This window comes from Cebus imitator, unplaced genomic scaffold (assembly GCF_001604975.1).
Source record: "Cebus imitator isolate Cc_AM_T3 unplaced genomic scaffold, Cebus_imitator-1.0 Scaffold18, whole genome shotgun sequence".
Classification (NCBI taxonomy): domain Eukaryota; kingdom Metazoa; phylum Chordata; class Mammalia; order Primates; family Cebidae; genus Cebus; species Cebus imitator.
In genome coordinates this window covers 6,393,627-6,415,785 of record NW_016107333.1, presented here as the reverse complement: position 1 = coordinate 6,415,785, position 22,159 = coordinate 6,393,627, and the positions used below count along the sequence as shown (strand labels likewise).

The 22,159-nt window shown below is 41.2% G+C and overlaps 1 protein-coding gene, 1 non-coding gene and 1 pseudogene across 3 annotated transcripts in view; all 3 read right to left on the bottom strand.

Annotated features, from left to right (window-relative positions):
• LOC108292495 (ubiquinol-cytochrome-c reductase complex assembly factor 1) overlaps nucleotides 1–22,159 on the bottom strand; it is a 108,227-nt gene that overhangs the window by 74,308 nt on the left and 11,760 nt on the right. The window contains exons 2-4 of one of the 2 annotated variants that reach the window (XM_017513492.2): nucleotides 15,998–16,102; nucleotides 3,856–3,951; nucleotides 1,709–1,816 (exon numbers count right to left, since the gene is read on the bottom strand). In XM_017513492.2, the coding sequence (XP_017368981.1) occupies nucleotides 1,709–1,816; nucleotides 3,856–3,951; nucleotides 15,998–16,102 (309 nt within the window). The remainder of the gene's footprint in view (nucleotides 1–1,708; nucleotides 1,817–3,855; nucleotides 3,952–15,997; nucleotides 16,103–22,159) is intronic. The other variant, XM_017513498.2, reaches the window with a different exon arrangement.
• Nucleotides 9,448–9,776, bottom strand: LOC108291016 (annotated as a pseudogene).
• On the bottom strand, nucleotides 9,832–9,967 carry LOC119469292. Its single transcript, XR_005198097.1, has one exon. It is a non-coding gene; the product is annotated as a small nucleolar RNA SNORA70 (small nucleolar RNA).

The window sequence follows — 22,159 nt, the reverse complement described above, 5'->3', positions numbered from 1 at the left end:
GGTGAGCCGAGATCGCGCCATTGCACTCCAGCCTGGGTAACAAGAGTGAAACTCTGTCCAAAAAAAAAAAAAAAAAAAAAAAATGTGTGTGGAATTACTGCTGACTCTTCAGAGTTCAGGTAAAATAGTGATTATAGAGATAAGTTTATATTTGCTGCAGTGAGAATTGTTCGAAAGAGAACCTGACACCATAAGAAGAAACCACAAGTAGAAGCCCATAATGAAATTGAAATTCTAATTTGAATCTGACTTGTTAAAATGGTGTAATTGGCATTACTTGGTTGTTTTGAGTAAAGCTTTCATATTTTCTAGAAGAAATTTTCCCTACTGCTTTGAGTGGGCTTGCTTTGACTCACGACTGATTAGGCCAACATTCTAGCAACCCCAAAAGGCGTTAAAAGGTAATTCTGCCATAGCAATAGAAAGAAATGGTAGTAAAGGTTGACTACTCCTCATTGACTACTCCTCTTTCTATTGCCATAGCAATAGAAAGAAATGGTAGTAAAGATTGACTACTCCTCATCTGAAATGTGTGGAACCAGAAGTGTTTTGAATTTTGGATTTTGGGGCATTCTGGAATCTCTGCATTATGCTTACCAGCTGAGCATCCCAAATTCAAAAATCTAAAATGCTTCAATGAGCATTGGGTATCATGTTTAAAAACTCCAAACACTTTAAATTTTGGATTTCAAATTTTCCCATTTATGATGCTCAACTTGTTCTAGGAGGTAAGTGGGCTGTGAAGAACTGAATCGTTTTTGATGTTTGATTTCCACAATTGGTTAGAGATATTCTTTTTTGTTGTTGTTGTTATTTGTTTTTTGGTTTTTTTTTTTCTTTTTTATTGGTTAGAGGTATTCTTATAAAAGCCCAGGGGCAGAATGCATCTGAGGCTGAGAGGATATTCATTCATTTATAGCCACTACTATTATAACAAATAATGTGCTAGGCCAAGAGTTGACTGGGAGTGACACAGCTTAACAAATATCCCTCCATAATAAGAATTACAATAAACCATGGGCTTACTTAGTTAATAAAAACAGGCCGATTAGTAAAATTTTAGTGAAAATCCCTTATAAAATATGGGTTAATCAAAGAGTAATGCTTCCTTAAGGTGTTGCGCATCAGAACATTTGGCCCAACTGACTCATCAGAAGTCATCTACATGGCACACCATGCAGCAAGGGCCTGGAAAAGCCCAGTCTTATTGCTATGCCTGCTACCATGAGATGCTTCTAAAGAGCCAAGTGGAGGGACTCGTTCAGCCCCACATGTTGTATAGATAGATCAGACTGGAAGCAGCAAGGGGTTGTGGCATGTGGGCAGGGACACTCTGAAGTTCTCAAAATAATATATGGACCTTGAGAGCTTACTTGGAGGTTCTGGAAGGAGAGTGTGGCTACTCATATACCCTTGATCAAAGAACAACCCTCCTCTATTGGAGAAGATCATGCTCTTCAACCAAGAACACAGCTTCACAAGGGCTGCACATGGAGTGGTCAGGAGGAAGGGGACACCTGCCTACCCAGCCAGATCAGCCAGATCAACCCTGGCAATCAATGGGATAACAGATGTCACAGCCAGATCATCCTCACATCCAAAATAATCTATGAATTTCATTAAAGCAAAGCAGAAGCTTTAAAAAATTTATGAGGAGCAGAAAGCACATGCTCAAAAGGAACAATGAGAAGAACTTAAAGGACTTTACCCATTTACTGTATTTCAAAGGTCCAGTGAATCCCATGGCTTCTATTATCTTTGTGAGGGCACCAACCTTCTCCTCAACAGGCTGTGGGGAATCTTTGGTAGTCGAAAGCTGATTAACCAAAAAGAAAGAAACTAAAATTAGTTGCAAAAAAATTGTAATAGAATGGTTTGTTCCTCATCAGGTCTGAGAGCATTTTTTTAAAAATACAGTCACGGTCTCCTTCTTTCACCCAGGCTGGAGTGCAGTGGCACAATCATAGCTCACTGTAGCCTCAAACTTCTGGGCTCAAGTGATCTTTCTGTCTCAGCCTCCCAGGTAGCTAGGATTATAGGTGCACACCATCAGGCCAAGTCAATTTTTAAAATTTTCTGTGGAGTGGGGAGCCACAGCCTGTTGTCCTGTGGAAAGAGGGGATCCACAGCCTGTTGCTCAGGCTGGTCTCAAACTCCTGGCCTCAAGTAATCTTCCTGCTTCAGCCTCCTCAAATGCTGGGATTACATGTGTGAGCCACCATGCTTGGGCTAAGGACATTTTTATTGCTTAGGTTTTTGTTTTCACCTACAATTTTTAATTTTCGTGTTTTTTTAGGCATCTTATCATTCAGTAAAAACACATTTGGAACTGTACCTAATACATACCTTCCAAATTTCAGAGCAAGACATGCCTATCTCATTGACTATATGTCTATTAACCTATATCTCACAGATGACAGTTCTGAGGCATTAGAATAAAAGTTCTATCAACAAGAGGACTTTTAAAAGGAAAGCCTTTCCTTGACATGTACAGGTAAAAATAAATAAATAAAAGAAAATCTTGACCCCCATCTCTCAAAGAACAATTCTGAGAAGTAAAACATTCTATGCTTATTGATGTAACCGGAAAAAGGAAAAAAAAAATATTGCCTGCAAGCAGTCAAAAGTCATTCAAAACCACTAATCAAGCACTGAATAAATATTTTTAAACTCTTGCCTTTTTTAGTAAAGGTATCACAAATTTTATTAATGACTACAGAAAATAAGAGTCTTGTATTTGCAAATAACCTCCAAGGAAAGTTGGCTCTAATGTTAAACTCCCCAAACAAAGGCAAGCTATCTAACCAATAAAAAATTCTCCAAAACTTAAATATAACTTTATTTTTAACACATAAAAAATTCATACTTTTTCCTCCTGTTTTCCAAGCAAGACAATGGAAGAAACACAGGACATAGGCTCAGAAGGCTTAGGTCCAAATATTCAGGCTGGCGTGGTGGCTCACACATATGATCTCAGTAATCCCAGTACTTTGGGAGGCCAAGGTGGGAGGATCACTTCAGCCCAGAAGTTCAAGGCTGCAGTAAGCCATGATTGCGCCACTGCACTCCACCAGGGCAACAGACCCAAGACCTCATCTGCTAAAAAAAATTTTTTAAACAATTCCAGTACTTATGGAGGCTGAGACAGGAGGATCACTTGAAGCCATGAGTTTGAGACCAGCCTGGGCAACAAAACAAGACCCTGGTCTCTACAAAAATTTTAAAATTGGCCAGGTGCGGTGGCTCACACCTATAATCCCAGCACTTTGGGAGGACGAGGCAGGCAGATCATGAGGTCAGAAGCTTGAGAACAGCCAGGCCAATATGATGAAACCCTGTCTCTACAAAAAATACAAAAATTAGCTGGGCGTGATGGTGCACACCTATAGTCCCAGCTACTGAGGAGGCTGAGACAGAAGAATCGCTTGAATCCAGGAGGTAGAGGTTGCAGTGAGCCAAGATCATGCCACTGCACTCCAGCCTGGGAGACAGAGCAAAACTCCATCTCAAAAAAAAAAAGAATTTAAAATTAGCAGGACACAGTGATGTATGCCTGTAAGTCTCAGCTACTCAGGAGGCTGAGGCAGGAAGATAGCTTGAGCCTGGGAGTTCAAGGCTATAATGAGTTATGATGGCACCACTGTACTCTAGCCTGGGTAACAGAGCAAGACCTTGCCCCTGAAAAACAAAATTCATTTGGTCTGCCACTTACTTATCATCCTTGTGACCCTGGGCATGTCACTTTACTCCCTGAGCCTCACCTTCTGCATTTGCTAAAGCTCACCTAGCTAACAATTTTGTTGAGATCCTGTGTGAAAGCACTCTATAAACATAGAATGTGCTGATAATTCTCACCTTATGTGTGTCGTGATACTTCCGACTCAGCTGTATGTCTATTCCAGGAATCTGTTCGGATCCACCACATGCTTGGGACTGGCTTATCCAGGGCCACTAAAGGATAAAAACACAGATGTAAGCACCACTGAGCACTTAGAGGGTTAATCTGGGCAAAGTTGTTTTCAGAGTAGACTATTGGATCTTTCCAACCTTACTTAGCCCAGTTCCCAGTGATCATCTCACAAAGAAGATCCAAGACCAGCACCTAGAAGGGTATCTAGTACATGGTAGATGCCCAATAAATATTTATTGAATATTTGAAGAAATAAAATAATTTGGGCCAGGCACAATACCTCACACCTGTAATTACAATACCTTGGGAGGTCAAGGTGAGAGGACTGCTTGAGGCCAGGGGTTTAAGACCACCCTGGGCAATATAGCAAGACTCCATTTCTAAAAAAAAAAAAATTTTTTAATTGGCTAGGTGTGGTGGTGAATACCTATAGTCCTAGTTGCTCAGGACGCTGAGGTGGGAGGATCACTTGACCCAGGAAATTGAGGCTACAGGGAGCTATGATCACACCACTGCACTTCAGCCTGGGCGACAGAGCAAGAGCAAGACCCTGTCTGAAAAAAAAAAATTCAAAGGCCAGGCACAGTGGCTCACATCTGTAATCCCAATACTTTGAGAGGCCAAGGTGGGTAGATCACTCGAGGTCAAGAGTTTGAAACCAGCCTGACCAACATGGTGAAACTCCATCTCTACTAAAAATATAAAAAATTATGGCCGGGCGCGGTGGCTCAAGCCTGTAATCCCAGCACTTTGGGAGGCCGAGGCGGGTGGATCACGAGGTCAAGAGATCGAGACCATCCTGGTCAACATGGTGAAACCCCGTCTCTACTAAAAATACAAAACATTAGCTGGGCATGGTGGCGTGTGCCTGTAATCCCAGCTACTCAGGAGGCTGAGGCAGGAGAATTGCCTGAAACCCAGGAGGCAGCGGTTGCGGTGAGCCAAGATTGTGCCATTGCACTCCAGCCTGGGTAACAAGAGCGAAACTCCGTCTCAAAAAAAAAAAAAAAAAAAATTAGCCAGGTGTGGTGGCACACACCTGTAATTCCAGTTACTCAGGAGGCTGAGGCAGGAGAATCGCTTGAGGAGGTAGACGTTGCAATGAACTGATTATCGTGCCACTGCACTCCAGCCTGGGAAACATAGCAAGACTCCATCTCAAAGAAAAAAAAAATTCAGCCCTGGAAACCTGGAACTACATCTAAGTCAATTCTAGGAAACAAGAATTGCAGTACACAACTATTTAAATATAGGCAGCAGTGCAGTATATGGGGGAAAAAAAAGACTCCAGTCACTTTTATGTTTAAAACCTGCTTCTGCCACCTACAACAAGCTCAGTGGCCATAGAAAACTTACTGAACCTCAGCTGCAGTAAGGATGAAAGAAGATATATAAAGTGCCTTTCACAAAACAGGTACTCAATAAATAGCAGAAGTTTCCATCATCACTTTCATCATCAACACTATGTTTGGATCACAATCACCACTTTTTTTATATTCACATTGCATTTCAAAGCAATTTGGCAATAAAATAGCCATTATTTATAATTATATGCCAGATACTATACAGAATGAAAACTGGAGGAAAGTCCATTAAGGAAATGGCTAATTACAGTCACTCAATGGAAAATCAGGTATCCATTGAGGTTTGTTTTTTTTTGCTGTCAGTGTTTTGTTTTTGAGACAAGGTCTGGCTCTACTGTCCAGGCTGGAGTGCAGTGGCACAATCTCAGCTCACTGCAACCTCCAACTCGCAGGCTCAAGCAATTCTGGTGCCTCAGCCTCCTGAGTTGCTGGGACTACAGGCACTTGTCATCACACCCTGCTGATTTTTGTATTTTTGTAGAGACAGTGTCTCCCTATGTTGCCCAGGCCGGCCTCAAACTCCTGGGCTCAAGTTACCCTCCTGCCTTGAACTCTCAAAATGCTGGAATTACAGGCATGAGCCATGGTGTCTGGCTGAGATTTTTTTCACTAGACTACTTTTTTTTACAGCAGTTTTAGGCTCATAGCAAAACTGCCTGGAAAGGGCAGAGTTCCCACTACCCCTTCCCCCACAAGCCCAGCCTCCCCACCATCAACATCCCATACCAGGATGGTGCATTTGATACAAAGAATGAACCCACACTGACATATCATCATCACTCAGAGTGCACAGTTTACACTAGAAATTATTATTTTTAACGTGAAAAAATGCTTATGTCTAAAATTATAGGTAAAAACATGACTACATATGGAAAGAACACACAAGAAACCAAAGAGTTATTTTCTTAAGTTAGAATTATGGGTAAGTTTAAGAATCTATAGCTAAAATAACTGGCAAAAAAGAAAAGAAAAAAGAAGAATCTAGTTTTCAAACTCTCAGTAATGCTATATTACCTTTACAATAAAAAGGGGTGGAAAGGAGCAAGAAGAGGACTGACACTTCAATTCTGATTTATTCCAAGAAGAAATGGAACACATGGAATGAAAATGGTTTTTTTCTTTAACCCTAACAAAGAAAAATAGAATTTCGAATTGTGGAGTGTTACTATTTACTTTTCTTTCCAAACAAGGATATTAAGAGATCAGTCAGGATTCTTCTGGTCAGTCCCAAGGACACTTATGCTTTAATTCGTAAGTATCAAGAAGGCTTTGTAAAACACAGACTAAACACAGAACACCTCCCCATTACATCACATACATCAATGTAATGGTCCATCTAAAACACAAAGCATTTAAACTGGTTCAAAGAACACAACCAACAGCAGTTTCCACAAGCTGTGCTTTGGGCTGGGTCCTCTTCTATTAGGTTCTATTAGATCCTTCTTTTTCCCCACAGCTCCAGGAGTAACCTTCTGTGGCTGTCCTACCATCTACTCTATTTCTATCCTACCACTATTCATGAGCTAACATTTCATACCATAGATTTTTTTCTTTTTTTTTGAAGCACTGTGGTTTGTAACATTTCACACTATATTGAACTACTGAAGTACCACCTATGTATCTAGTATCAAGTACATCTAGTTTCTCCACACCTACACACTTATGAACACACACATTTACTTTTTTATACTACCCATTCTTGCCCTTGCACTTCACGCAGAAAATTCACTCAGCCCTTAAAGACCTCAATTTTTCCTTTGCTTAGATTAAAAAATATCAATAGCCTGGGCGTGGTGGCTTAAGCCTACAATCCCAATACTTTGGGAGGCTGAGGGGGGTGGGTTGCCTGAGCCCAAGAGTTACAGACCAGCCTGGCCAACATGGCAAACCCCCATCTCTACCCAAAAAACTAAACAAAAATTAGCCGGGCATGGTGGTCTGTGCCTGAGTAATCCCAGCTACTTGGGAGACAGAAGTCAGAGGATCGCTTGAGCCCAGGAGGCGGAGGTTGCAGTGAGCCAAGACTGCACCACTGCACTCCCATGTGGGCAAGAGCAAGATTCTGTCTCAATAAAATAAATAAATTTTTGTAAAAGAGAAAAAATACTCTGAAATACTCAAATGTCACTTTTTCAAAGAGGCTTTCTCTAAAAATAGGTTATCATTCCATTATTCTCTACCACAGACGTAGCCTGTTCACTTAACTTCATGGTATTCATTATAATTTATAATTATGTATTTAATTATTGCTTATTTCTATCACCACTACCAAAATGATACACAAGGATTAAGAATTAGGTATATTACCAAAATCAAGTACAGTGCACTGCACCCTAACCTGTACAATTTTTCTTCGATTATTTCCTTTCTGTTCTTGTCCACATACATATGCTTCATTCAGCCAACCTCTACTTAATGCCCACAATATGCCAGTCCTTGTGTAAGGTTTTGGGATACAAACAGAATCCCTTTTCTCAAGGAGCTCATAATCTTGTGAAGAAGAGAAAGATTTACCACACAAGAAAAAGAACTGAATGTCACATTCTAAAAATGCTGAAAAGGTCACTCACCACAAATAAACAAACACAACCCCAGTATTAGCAAGGATGTAAGCCTATGAAAACTCACACACTGCTCATAGTAGTATAAAATGGTATGATCACTTCGGAAAAATATTTGGCAGTATCTACCAAAGCTGAATGTATATACATCCTATAAGACTCAGCAAGTCCATTTCTAAGTACACATCCCAATAGAAATGTGTACATATCCTCACCAAAAAACACGTACAAGAATGTTCATAGCAATGCTATTCATAAAAGCCTCAAACTGGAGAAACAATCCAAATATTCATCAACAGAATAACAGATAAAGGAACTGTGGTATATTCACATAATAAAATACTATACAACAAGGAGAACAAATAAAGTATTACTATGAAAACAACATGGCCTGGGCACAGTGGCTCACACCTGTAATCCCAACAATTTTGTAGGCCGAGGTAGGTGGATCACTTGAGGACAGGAGTTCAAGACAAGTCTGGCCAACATGGTTAAAACCCTGTCTCTACTAAAAATACAAAACTTAGCCAGACATGGTGGTGTATGCCTGTAATCCCAGCTACTCAGGAGGCTGAGGCAGGAGAAATCTCTTGAACCCAGGAGGCGGAGGTTGCAGTAAGCCAAGATCGCGCCACTGCACTCCAGCCTGGGTGATAGAGCAAGACTCTGTCTCGAAATATAAAAATAAAAATAAAAAAGAATGACAGAGGCAGAGAAGTAGAAAGGGGGTGCTGGGAGCAATTCAAGCAATTCTTGAATACCACAGGTGTGTGCGTCTGCTCCTTTTAGCAACTGTAAGCTCCAAAAGGGCACAGCCCATCTTCTCCATCTTTCATTTTCTGTCCCAATGCTCAACACCATTCTGGGCATGAACTCACTACTCAATAAAAACTAGGTGGATTTTTTTTTTTTTTTTCAAAGAAGACAACTTTGGAGAAGGTCCAAAAACAGAACCACAGGAATGATCAAAGGGATGAATAAAAGGTCCTAGTGGAAAGGTCAAAAGGAATTTAGGCTGTTTAGCTTGGAGAAAAGGCAACTGAAGAACTAAAGAGTAACTCAGAATAACAACACTTAAGTTGGAAGAAATCTCAAAGATATTCTGGTCCAACCTTTTCACTTCACAGATGAGGAAACTAAGACCAAGGGAGAGGTTGCTACTTGGTAAAGGTAATTTTAGGACACCAATTTTTTTTTTTTTTTTTTTTTTTTTTTCACACAGAGAGGAGAAAAACTTTCCCAAGTAACAGGAACATAAATAGCAACATAAACAGCAATTGCAACTTACTGAAGATCTCCTATATGCCCAGTACCTACCTACATGTTTGGTGTTTTACTTATGTTATCTCACGACAATCTTATAGATACTATATTTTCCTCTATTTTTTTTTGAGATGGAATCTCACTGTTGCCTAGGCCGGAGTGCAGTGGCATGACCTTGGCTCACTGCAACCTTCACCTCCTGAGTTCAAGTAATTCTCCTGCCTCAGCCTCCCAAATAGCTGGGATTACAGACACGTGCCACCACGCCAGCTAATTTTTGTATTTTTTTTTTGACAGGAAGTAAATTTACTGGTGAATATTAAGACGGGGTGGGCAGCACAGTGGAAGCAGCACAATGGAAGCCCTCATGAATGCAGGGCCTGCCACTTGTCCAGAGGGCCACAATTGGGGATGTACTTAACCCCACAGCCATCTGGGATGAGCCGCTTCTCAGCCACCATGTCTTCAAATTCATCGGTATTGAACTTGGTGAATCCCCACTTCTTTGAAATGAGGATCTTCTGGCGGCCAGGGAACTTGAACTTGGCCCTGTGCAGGACCTCAATCACATGTTCCTTGTTCTGCAGCTTGGTGCACCCAGTTGGACATGATAACTTGGCCACTGTGAACCTTGGCCACAGTGCCCTGGGGCTTTTCAAAGGCACCTCGCATGCCTGTTTAGAGCCTACATTGGGGTAGTACAAGCTCAGAGACATGAACATACGTCTGAAAGACTTGTCTCCAAGGTCCCTTAGAGCAACCCATACAAGAAAGAGGCTGCATTACACTACCAAGGAAGCTGCTGTTTGCAGCCATTGCACACTGGGCCCCCATGAGGAAAGGAAGCCAGTCAGCTTAACTGGCTGCAGAATTTTTTGTATTTCTTTAGTAGAGACGGGGTTTCACCATCTTGGCCAGGCTAGTCTAAAATTCTTGACCTCAAGTGATCAGCCTGCCTCGGCCTCCCAAAGTGCTAGTATTACAGGCATGAGCCATCACACCAGCCCTCCTATTTCATTTTTTATTTTTTTGGAGACAAGGTCTTGCTCTGTTGCCAAGACTGGAATACGTGGTGTGATCATGGCCCACTGCAACCTTGACCTCCCAAGCTCAAGGGATCCTCCTGTGGGGGATACCACAGAGTAGCTGGGACCACAAAGATCCAGCTACTCTGGATTTTTTGTAGAGATGGGGGTCTCACTATGTTGCTTAGGCTGGTCTCAAATTCCTGGCCTCAAACGATCCTCCCACCTTAGCCTCCAAAAGTGCACTTGGCCCCTAATTTTTGTATTTTTAGTAAAGACAGGGTTTTACCACGTCGGCCAGGCTGGTCTCAAACTCCTGACCTCAGGTGATCCGCCTGCCTTGGCCTCCCAAAATGCTGGGATTATAGGCCTTAGCCACCATGCCAGGCCTTTCTAATATTTTCTTATGAGATTGAGGTTATGCATTTTTGGCAAAAATGATGTTATTCCCTTCTTGGTGCATCATATCAGGGGATACATAATGCTAGCAGGTCTTATAACTTTTGCCACTTGGTTAAATCGGTATTTGTCAGGTTCCTGTACTCTAAAGTTAGTATTTTCCTTTTGTAATTAGTAAGTATCTTGTCAGGAGATACTTGGAGACTGTGCAAATATCTACTTCTCACTATACTTCTGCTTACTAATTTTAGCAGTCATTGGTTTTTTTTAAATGATACAAATAAAAATATTTTAATTGTGGTAATAAATACATAACATTAAACTTATTGTAATAACTATTTTAAAGTGTACAGTTCAATAATGTTAAGTATTCCATATTGTTTTGCAAGAGATCTCTAGAAACTTTTTCATCTCACAAAACTATGCTAAACATTAATTCTCTTCTCATCCCACTTTTCTACTTTCTGTTTCTATAATTTCTTTTTTCAGATGGAGTTTTACTCTGTCACCCAGGCTGGAGTGCAGTGCTGTGATCTCGGCTCACGGCAACCTCCACCTCCCAGGTTTAAGCAATTCTGTGTTAGCCTCCCAAGTAGCTGGGATTACAGGTGCTCACCACCATACCTGGCTAACTTTTGTATTTTTAGTAGAGACAGGGTTTCACCATGCTGGCCAAGCTGGTCTCAAACTCCTGACCTCAAGTGATCTGCCCACCTTGGCCTAACAGAGTGCTGGGATTACAGGTGTAAGCCACTGCTCCCGGCCTTGTTTCTATGATTCTGACTACTTTAGGATATTTCATGTGAGTGGAATCATACATTTTCGTTCTTTTATAACTGGCTTATGCTTATTTCACTTAGCATAATGTCCTCAAGGTTCATCTATGTTGTAGCACATGACAGGATTTCCTTCTTTTCTTAAGTCTGCAAACTCTTCTATTTTATATATACTTTTTGGTGTTTTTTTTTTTTTTTTGGAGACAGAGTCTTGTTCTCTCAATAGGCTGGAGGGTTGTGGTGTGATCTCGGCTCACTGCAACCTTCGTCTCCCAGGTTCAAGCAGTTCTCCTGCCTCAGCCTCCTGACTAGCTGGGATTACAGGTGTTCACCACCATGCCCAGCTAATTTTGTATTTTTAGTAGAGACAGGGTTTCACCATGTTGGCCAAGATGGTCTCAATCTCTTGACCTCATGATGTGCCTACCTTGGCCTCCCAAAGTGTTGGGATTACAGGTGTGAGCCACTGTGCCTGGCCTTGATTCCTTTCATTGGAGAGCAGTATTTAGAAATCAAGATCTGGGTACCAAGTGTGCATAAGCCTATTGTTGAACTCTACTCAGGCTTTTGAAGGAAGCTTGATATAGGGGACAGAACATAGCTTTGAGTGCATAGTCTAGTCCTTAATGAACTTTACTTCTTTGAGCCTTTATGGCCTAATTTCTAAAACAGGAACAAATAGCCCAGGCACAGTGGCTCACGCCTGGAATCTCAGCACTTTTGGAGGCCAAGGTGGGAGGATCGTTTGAGGCCAGGAATTTGAGACCAGCCTAAGTAATATAGTGAGACCCTATCTCTACAAAAAATCCAGAGTAGCTGGATCTTTGTGGTCCCAGCTACTCTGTGGTATCCCCCACAGGAGGATCCCTTGAGCCTGGGAGGTCAAGGTTGCAGTGGGCCATGACCACACCACGTACTCCAGTCTTGGCAACAGAGCAAGATCCTGTCTCCAAAAAAATTAAAAATGAAACAGGAGGGCTGGTGTGATGGCTCATACCTATAATGCATGGTGGCTCACGCCTATAATCCCAGCACTTTGGGAGGTCGAGGCACGCAGATCACGAGGTCAGGAGATTGAGACCATCCTGCCAACACGGCGAAACCCCGTCTCTACTAAAATACAAAAAATTAGCCAGGCATGGTGGCGCGCACCTGTAGTCCCAGCTACTTGGGAGGCTGGGGCAAGGGAATCACTTGAACCCAGGAGGCGAAGTTGCAGTGAGCTGAGATCGCACCACTGCGCTCAAGCCTGGTGATAAAGCGAGAATTCCACCTCAAAAAAATAAAGCAAAAATTAGCTAGGTGTGGTGACAGGCATCTGTACTCCCAGTTACTTAGGAGGCGATGCAAGAGAATCACTTGAACAGGCGGCAGAGGTTGCAGTGAGCTGAGATCGCACCCTGCACTCCAGCATGGGTGACAGAGTCAGACTCTCTCAAAAAAATAAATAAATAATAAAATAAAATAAAAAAGAAAATATTACACAAACGCAAACTGAGAAACATTCTACAAATAACCAACTCTTCAAAAGTGTCTAAATCTTAAGAATAAAAAGAATAAGAAAATGTGGCCAGGCACAGTGGCTCATGCCTATATTCCCAGCACTTTGGAAGGCCAAGATGGGTGGATCACTTGAGGTCAGGAGTTTGAGACCAGCCTATTCACCAAATGGTAAAACCCCAACTGTACTAAAAATACAAAACTCAGCCAGGTATGGTGGCACACCCTTGTAATCTCAGCTACTTGGGAGGCTGAGGTGAGAGGATCACTTGAACCCAGGAGGCAGAGGTTGCAGTGAGCTAAGATAGTGCCACTACATTCCAGCGTGGACGACAGAGTGAAACTCTGTCTTAAAAAATGATCAAAATGTAACAGATCAGAGAAGACTAAGAACATATGACAACTGGATTTGTTATCGCAGACCAAAAAAGGACATTTATGAAAAAAACTTGGCAAAATTGGAACAAATAGACTAATTAATAGTATTATTTCAATGTTAATTTCCTGGTTTCATTAACTACACCATGGTTATGTAAGATGTTAACATTAGGGGAAGCCAGATGAAGGCTATTTGGGAATGTTACTACTTTCACAACTCTAAGTCTAAAATTATTTCAAAATTTTAAAAATATTTTTTAAGTAGACAGAACTTCAAGAGGCTATTTAAGACAAAGCTGCAGACACAAACAAAAAAAAAGAAAAAATAGAAAAGACAAAGCTACAAATACAATGTCTTTAGCTCTTTGAAAACAATAATATGATTATAGCATTGGACATTATCTTACAGATACCTGATACTACCACTCGTCCAAGGAAGGATTCCTTTATGTCAGGACCTTGACATACATTCATCCTACCACTGCCTGAATATTTCCAGTAAGAGTAAATTCACTATGTGAAAATGCAGCCCACACATCCCATTACACACAATTCTAATTAACAAAATTCTTCCTCATTCTGAGCCAGATGTTCCTCCTTGTAAGATATATACCTGAGGATGCCATTCTGAAGCAGAAGTTTCCAACCAGGGGACCTCAAAGATTCGGAAGATACTCCAGTAAGTTAACAGTCGATATGACAAAAGATCCAGTTTATTTACAATGACTAAAATTACATCTGGTCAGCATAAGATAAATCACCTTGAGTTATTTACACAAATGCTTTGCTATAATGTTGTTCCAGAGGCTAATATAGTACCCACTACATATTAGGTACTCAAGAAACATTTACTGACCCAAAGAGTAGGACACAGGTCAGAGATTCGTATAATGACTTCTTTTCCCCTACCATCTACGCACGCACAAATAAATTAAAATTTTATACAAAAAATAATAGAACACAGCCCCAACTCTGAAAAGAAATACCTGCATAACCACCCAAAGTAGATGCCTCTTCTGTATGCATATTCTCCATTCATTTAACATACATTTAGTGGCTACAGTGTGCCAGGCATAGTGAAAAGACCAGGAAATACAGGAAAAAAACAAGACGTCCTCAGAAGGGCAGGGCTTACACATTAATTGGAGGGAATTTTAAGGTAGATTTTACATATAAGTTACATAAATAAATTACATAATACATACAAGTACATATAGCAAACATATTTTTAATTGCATCAAATATGAAAAAGAAAGTTAATGGCTACAGGTAAAAATCATAAATTGGTAAGAAAAATGAGTTCCCAATAGATGAATGGAGAAATGCTATAAGCATACAATTTTCACAAACTGAAAACAACTGATCAACACAGAAAAAATGTATAGCCCTGAGAGCTAAACAAAGAAATACAAGGTAAAACAAGGTAACATTTTCTACCCATTTATTTAAGTTAAAAAAAAACTCAATTGAGGGAGGTAATAATGAAAAACTAGTTATATATACATTGCTGGTGGCAGCATAAATTAAAACAACCTTTTGAAGAGGCAAATTGCTCACACTCTTTTAACCCAAAGTATGCCTTCCTTGGAATTTAATAGGGAGAAGGAAGGGGGTGGGGGGGAAAGAAAAGGAATTTAATAAGTAATTAAAAGTAAGAAAAAGGTGGGGTGCAATGGCTCACGCCTGTAATCCCAGCACTTTGGGAGGCCGAGTAGGGGGATCATGAGGTCAGGAGATCGAGACCATCTTGGCTAACATGGTGAAACCTCGTCTCTACTAAAAATATAAAAAATTAACCGGGCATGGTGGCACGCACCTGTAGTCCTAGCTACTCAGCAGGCTGAGGGAGGAGAATTGCTTGAACCCAGGAGGTGGAGGTTGCGGTGAGCCAAGATTATGCCATTGCACTCCAGCCTGGGCAACAGAGAAAGACTCCATCTAAAAAAAAAAAAATTTAGAAAAAAGTATGTGCTAAGAAAATGGAAAAAAAAAAAAAACTTAAAAAAAAAAAAAAAAAAAAAAAAAAAAAAGGAAATGATTTTCATATCAAAGGCTAAGAAAATAAAACACATGGCCACTAAATTTTTATTTACAAATCTATCGAAACAATATGAATAATGTCCATTCTAATAAGTGAAAAGGTACCAGAATATAAAATTCTGTGGCCATTTGTTAGGGTACTCCAGGAATAAAATTACACATCCACACACCCACATCCACACCCCTCCCTGCCACACACACACAAGGGCTGAAAAAGTACCAGCAGAGATGAAAATATGTTTTCAGATTTGAAGTTGTAGGTGATTTTTATTTCCCTTATTACTAAAGTATTAACAAAAATCAGGAGGGAAAAAACTCCTCATGCAAGGTCCAAGGTAAACTACATTATAATGAATTAGGTTGTCAATGGTAAATGAATGTTTCAAATAATTGTTTCTTGGATTTTATACTCATATAAAGGAAAGGAAAAAGAAATAATTCTCACGCACAAATAAAAGTAGCACAAGGTGGCTACAAAAAGAAAACTGAAAAAGGTTAACTCTGAGATGAATATCTGGAAAAACTCCCTAATAGTAAAAATCATCAGACTGTAGCATGGTATCCTAGGCTAAGTTCCACTGCTAGGGTATTTGGAAGCAACGCCCTAGACACCATACTTTAGGAATCAGTCCTAAGCTGACACCACAGAGACCCAGAGTGGTCTCATGAGGTTTTTTTCCATCACACAATTTGGTTGGTTAATCTATAAATACATGACATTTGCACATAAACATTCGGGTTTTCTTTTGAAAATACTAAGCAAAAGAACAACAAATCTTACCTGGGAAGTGCCAGACAGAGCCCTGCTCCACTGTCCTTGGGTAGGAGACACAGGTATCAATCGGCTGCATACTGGAACCCACTGAGAAATGCTAGTCTGATTCCTCTAGGGAAAGAAAAAAATAATCTGTCAGGAATCTAAATCATACTAAATCCTACATGGAAGGCATGTATAAAGGATACAACGTACCTGTGATATTGTAATATAATTAGAAACACATATTTGGTCTTCATCTTTAGTTCCTGGCACAGAGCTCCTAAAACCCTTGGAATTTCTGAGTGATGGGGATGTCTGTAAATCATAATAAGCCCCTTTCAACCATACCTGAGTTTATGCTAATAAGGTGATTCATGCAGGATGGAGGCTGGTTGCCGGAGGAACCAACCACAGGAGTAGAGGGTTAGAACTCCCTCACCTCCAGGAGACTAGAGGGATTAGAGACTGAGCCAATCACCAGTACCCAATGATTTAATCAATCATGCCAACTATAAGCCTCCATAAAAATTCTAAATGATAGGGTTCAGAGAACTTCTGGTAAAGATGAAAAAATCTTTTTTCTATACTCAACACTCCACTTCTGACACCAAATGTGCAGGGGCAGGGGGTCCCCACACCAAGCAATTCTCCAGTTCTCTGCAGACACCAACTGGGTGTCCTACAATTTAATTTAATTCTTACACTAACTGCCTGGAGACAGCAGAGACCTCACAGCTCCAACAGGATTGTCCCACACTTCATTTTTTTTTTTTTGAGATGGAGTTTTGCTCTTGTTGCCCAGGCTGGAATGCAATGGTGTAATCTCAGCTCACCGCAATCTCCACATCCTGGCTTCAAGCGATTCTCCTGCCTCAGCCTCCCAAGTAGCTGGATTACAGGCACGTGCCTGTCCCCCACTTCAGACTCCAATCACGAGTAGTGAGTCCCCAGGTTACTCACACTTTTGTCCAACTCGTCTATAAATTGGGGATTCCCACAACTGCCTCCTCAGATTCAATAATTTGCTAGAATGGCACAACTACTCAGGGAGGCACTTACTTACCTCCTCTAACCCCTATCACTTTGCAAGGGTTTCAAGGGCTCTGTGCCAGGAACCAGGGATAAAGATCAATTATATATTTCTTCTCTCATAATATCATATCTGAGTTGCAGCCAACATGCCAGGAGAATGGCACACTCTAATTCTACAGGGACAGAAACGACTGCACTCAGGACCATTCCAGACCTGGCCTTTAGGACCTAACTTTAGAAATCCTGCCAGAATGGGGTATCACATGAATGAAGAACTTACCAGTTTATTATAAAGGATACACCTCAGGAACAGCCAAATGGAAGCGATGCAAAACATGACGTATGGGGTGAGAGCTTGCTCTCCGGCTGTGCCAACCTCCCTACACTTTGATATGTTTACCATCCCAGAAGCTCTCCAAACCCAAGGATTTCTATGGAGGCTTCATTACATAGACATGATTGGCTATCAGTGACCATTGGTGATTAGCTCAATCTCCAGCCCCTCTCCCATTCCAAAAGTTAGGAAGGAGTGGGAGAAGCTAAAAGTTCCAACATTCTACTCATACATATTTGTTCCTCCAGCAACCAGCCTCTACCCTCCAAAGACCATTCCAGACCTGGCCTTTAGTACCTACATACCTTTAGTACCTCCAAGAGTCACCTCATTAACATAAACTCACAGCAGGGCATAGAAGCCCATGCCTTCAAGTCCTATTATCTCAGCACTTCTGAGAGGCCAAAGCAGGATTGCTTGAACCCAGGAGGTCAAAACCAGCCTGGGCAACAAAGTGAGACCCCCAACTATACAAAAAAAAACACCCATGAACTCAGGTATGGTTGAAAGTGACTTATTATAAATAACAAAAGACACTCCTCTCACCCCTATCACTCTGCAAGGGTTTCAAGAGCTCTGTGCCAGGATAAAGACCAAATATATGTTTCTTCTCTCACAATATCGTATGTGGGTTGCAGCCACATGCCAGGAGGGTGGCACACTCTAATTCCACAAGGACAGAAGCGACTGCACTCAGGACCATTCCAGGCCTGGCCTTTAGTATCTAAGTTTAGAAATCCTGTCAGAATGGGGTATCGCATAAATGAAGAACTTCCAAAATGGGACCAAGATCAAGTCTCCACATGCTCATCTCTCTAAGGATAAGATGTACCACTGCCTACTACTGGTTCCACAGACTAAAATAATTCTGGTAATAGGTGACTCAAGCAGTGGGCATGGGCTCCCTCTGGGAAGAGAAACAAAATAAGCAGACTTCTGGCACTTTACGATTAGATTATAATTCAAGTTACAGTTTGCAATGTCTTTTTTTTTCTTTCTTTCTTTTTTTGTTTTTTTGAGACTGAGTCTTGCTTGCTCTGTTGCCTAGACATGAATGCAGTGGCACAATCTCGGCTCACTGAAACCTCTACCTCCCGGGTTCAAGCAATCCTTGTGCCTCAGATTCCCAAGTGTCTAGGACTATAGGAGTGAGCCACCACACCTGGCTAATTTTTGTATTTTTAGTAAAGACAGGGTTTCACCTGGTTACAGCCTGGTTAGCCAGGCTGGTCTCAAACTGCTGACCTCAACTATCCACCCACCTCGGCCTCCCAAAGTGCTGGGATTATAGATGTAAGCCACTGTGCCTGTCCTTTTTTTTTTTTTTTTTTAAAGAGACAGGGTTTCACTACATTGCCCAGGCTGGAGTGCAGTGCCTAGTCATGGTGCTAACACTGTACCCTACAGCCTCAAATGCCTGATGCCTGGGCTCAAGTGATCCTCCTGCTTCAACCTCTCAAGTAGTTGGGACTAAAGGCTTGCAACTCTGTGCCTGGCTTGCAATGTGTTTTTCTTTCTTTCCTTTTTTTTTGGAGATGGAGTTTCGCTCCTGTTGCCCAGGCTGAAGTCCAACGATCTCGGCTCACCGCAACCTCCTCCTCCCAGGTTCAAGTGATTCTTCTGCCTCAGTCTCCCAAATAGCTGGGACTACAAGCATGTGCTACCATATCCAACTAATTTTGTATTTTTAGTAGAGATGGGGTTTCTCCATGTTGGCCAGGCTGGTCTTGAACTCCCGACCTCAGGTGATCCACCCACCTTGGCCTCCCCAAGTGCTAGGATTACAGGGGTGGGCCACCACACCCAGGCTACAATGTGTTTTCATAAACACTGACTTACCTGATCTTCACAGAATCCCTTTATAGTAAGCAATGCTGGAATCATCATCATCCCCAAAATGAAAAGAAAACTAGGGGAGAAGTTTTACAGTGGGAAAACACACGTGGGCAACTTGATTTCCAAGACAAGAGAGATTAAATGGCTATTCAAGCTAAAACTGAGATTCACATTTTCCCTCTAACAGAAGCTCACTTCAGAAAGGTCTCTTGGCCAAAGTGAGAGGCTAGGCTGAGAGCTCTGTCTTGCTAAATGAGAAGTCTGCTTTATTTTATGAATCTGAACTATATTCCACTGTATAAATGATAGTCATATACATAGCACTGGGAATTGTAATTTTAGGAACCAACGCTAGGGATCTGAGGGTTTTCTTCACTTGACCTGTAGACGTTATAGGACCATAATGAGGACTGGATTAAATTGCTTGAAAATCCTTTGCTAAGTATAATGTACAGCACAGTCGGCCCACCACAGCTATGGGTTCTGCATCCATGGATTCGGCCACCCACAGATTAAAATATTCAGGAAAAAAAATGCCGGGCATGGTAGCATATACCTGCAGTCCCAGCTACTCAGGAGGCTGAGGCATGAGGCTTGCTTGAACCCAGGAGGCAAAGGTTGCAAGCGAGCAGAGACTGTGCCACTGCACTCCAGCCTGGGCAACAGGCTCTGTTTCAAAAAAAAAAAAAAAAGCCGTACTAAACGTAGACTTTTTTTCTTGTCATTATTCCCTAAATAATACAGTATAACAACTATTTACATAGCACCTACATTGTATTAAATGTAAGTAATCTGGAGATTATTTAAAGTACATGGGAGGATACATACAGGTTATATGCACATACTATACCACTTCCTATCAGGACTTGAGTATCCATGGATTTTGGTATCCAAGGGAGGTCCTGGAACCAATCCCCCAGGGACACTGAGGGACAACAGGGACAACTGCACTAGGAGTTTCAATTCAGCTACTCTAATTTATCTTTTCAAGTAACTTAACCTCTATGACATTCAGTTTCCTCACAGCAATGATCAGTAATACCTAATGAGCACTTGATGGCAGGCACTTTTCTGGTACGTTACATATATGAACTCACTTAAACTTCACAATCACCACTAATGACCTAGATATACAATTATCCCATTTATACAAAAAAGGAAACTGAAGTATGGAGAGGATAAGCAACCTCCCAAAGTCACATAGTTCTAACAGCAGGATTAAGACTTGAACCCAGGCAACCCAACTCTAGAATCCATGGTCATTTCCAGGATGAAAGGCTAAAGGGAGTATTTGCAAGGTACCCTCTAGCTCTAACACTGTATGACCTAGTCTGGAACCAATTAAAACAGCATATTGTGGAAAGTGCCACATACTTACAGGCAGAAAGCACTGTTCAGAATCTACGTATTAAACACCTCTGTGAGCCTTGGTTGTCTCTTTTTATCAAAAATAAAGATAAAATCCCTATTTCTCAGGACTTTCTTTAAAATTAACAAACGTACCTTGCAGTACACTCAGCACAATATTAAGCTGAATCTGAATCTCCATTTCTTTGAGTAGTCAGAAACAAGTACAGGTGGGGTGGAAAAAGTCATTAGATTTTTAAACCTACAGATGCTTTCTACAGTGTCTCACAGTTCTAAAATTGTATAATTGCCACTTACAGCACCTTATATTTCAAATGAAAAGTGGGGCTAAAAATATTTCATTTGAGCTGAGGTTTGATCAGTTGAAATGGTTTTCCAAATGAGAGACAGTCACTGGTGTTTTGTTTTACCAACACTGACAGGTTTGCCAGAATCATTCAATGTCAGATGTTTCTGTCCTAAAAATGCTAAGTATGGAATAGGAGGAAACTGCTTCAGATTCAGGGCCAAAGGCAGGGGGTGGGAGGGCTGAGTGGGCAAGAGGAAATTACAAGTTGAAACAATGCATACTTTTGGAAGATTTTCTGAAGAATTTCATCATGTTATTATTTCCAATGTCAACAAAATTTTCTCTGTAATTTTGGCTCCCGTTGGTCTTAGGCCAATACTTTTAAATCAGTTCTTTTTAGAAGAAAGGAACAATCAGCTGTTCTTTCCTTCTCCAATCCCACAACAATTCTTGTCCAAATCCTTAATTGAAACCGCTAAAGTGTAGCAGAAAGTGTAATCCCAAATCTTCCATCAAATAGCAGCGAACTGGTTACTCAACAATCTGGGCCTCCATTTTCATTTATAAAAAATCGGAATAATAAAAGCTATCTCACAGGAGTGTTCCCAGGAACATTTCTAAAAGCACTTTGATAACAGAAAATCATACACAAAGGCATCACTGTTATGAACAACTGTTACCAAATTGTGCAAGCCCCACTTTCCCCAGCAAACTGTCAGAGAAGCAAGAACCATTTTCTTAAAATATTGTTTGGAACCTAGCATTCATTCCCTTTCTCAAAAGCTTGCAGTAGTTCCAAGGACCTCTTTATTGAAACCTAAACCCTTAATCCTTACTGGTCTTTAACAACTGGACTCCTCTAAACTCATAATACTTACTGTGTTCCCCACTTAGTAGTTTCAAAAACCTGACTCAGATTCTCTGGTTTGGGAATCACTGCTCCACTCCATACAAGCTAACCGCCTTGAGGCAATTTCCTCTGGGACTCTCCTCTTCACTCCAACCGAAACTATAAACTCAACTGCTTCAAGAAATCTCTCTAGGCCAGGCACGGTGGCTCAGGTCTGTAATCCCAGCCTTTTGGGAAACCGAAGCAGGCAGATCACCTGAGGTCAGGAGTTTGAACCAGCCTGGCCAACATGGCGAAACCTCATCTCTATTAAAAATACAAAAATTAGTTGAGCATGGGGGCAGGTGCCTGTAATCCCAGGTACTAGGGAGGCTGAGGCAAGAAGAATCACTTAAACTTGGGAGACAGAGGTTGCAATGAACCAAGATTGTGCCACTGCACTCCAGCCTGGGCAACACAGACCCCGTGTCAAAAAAA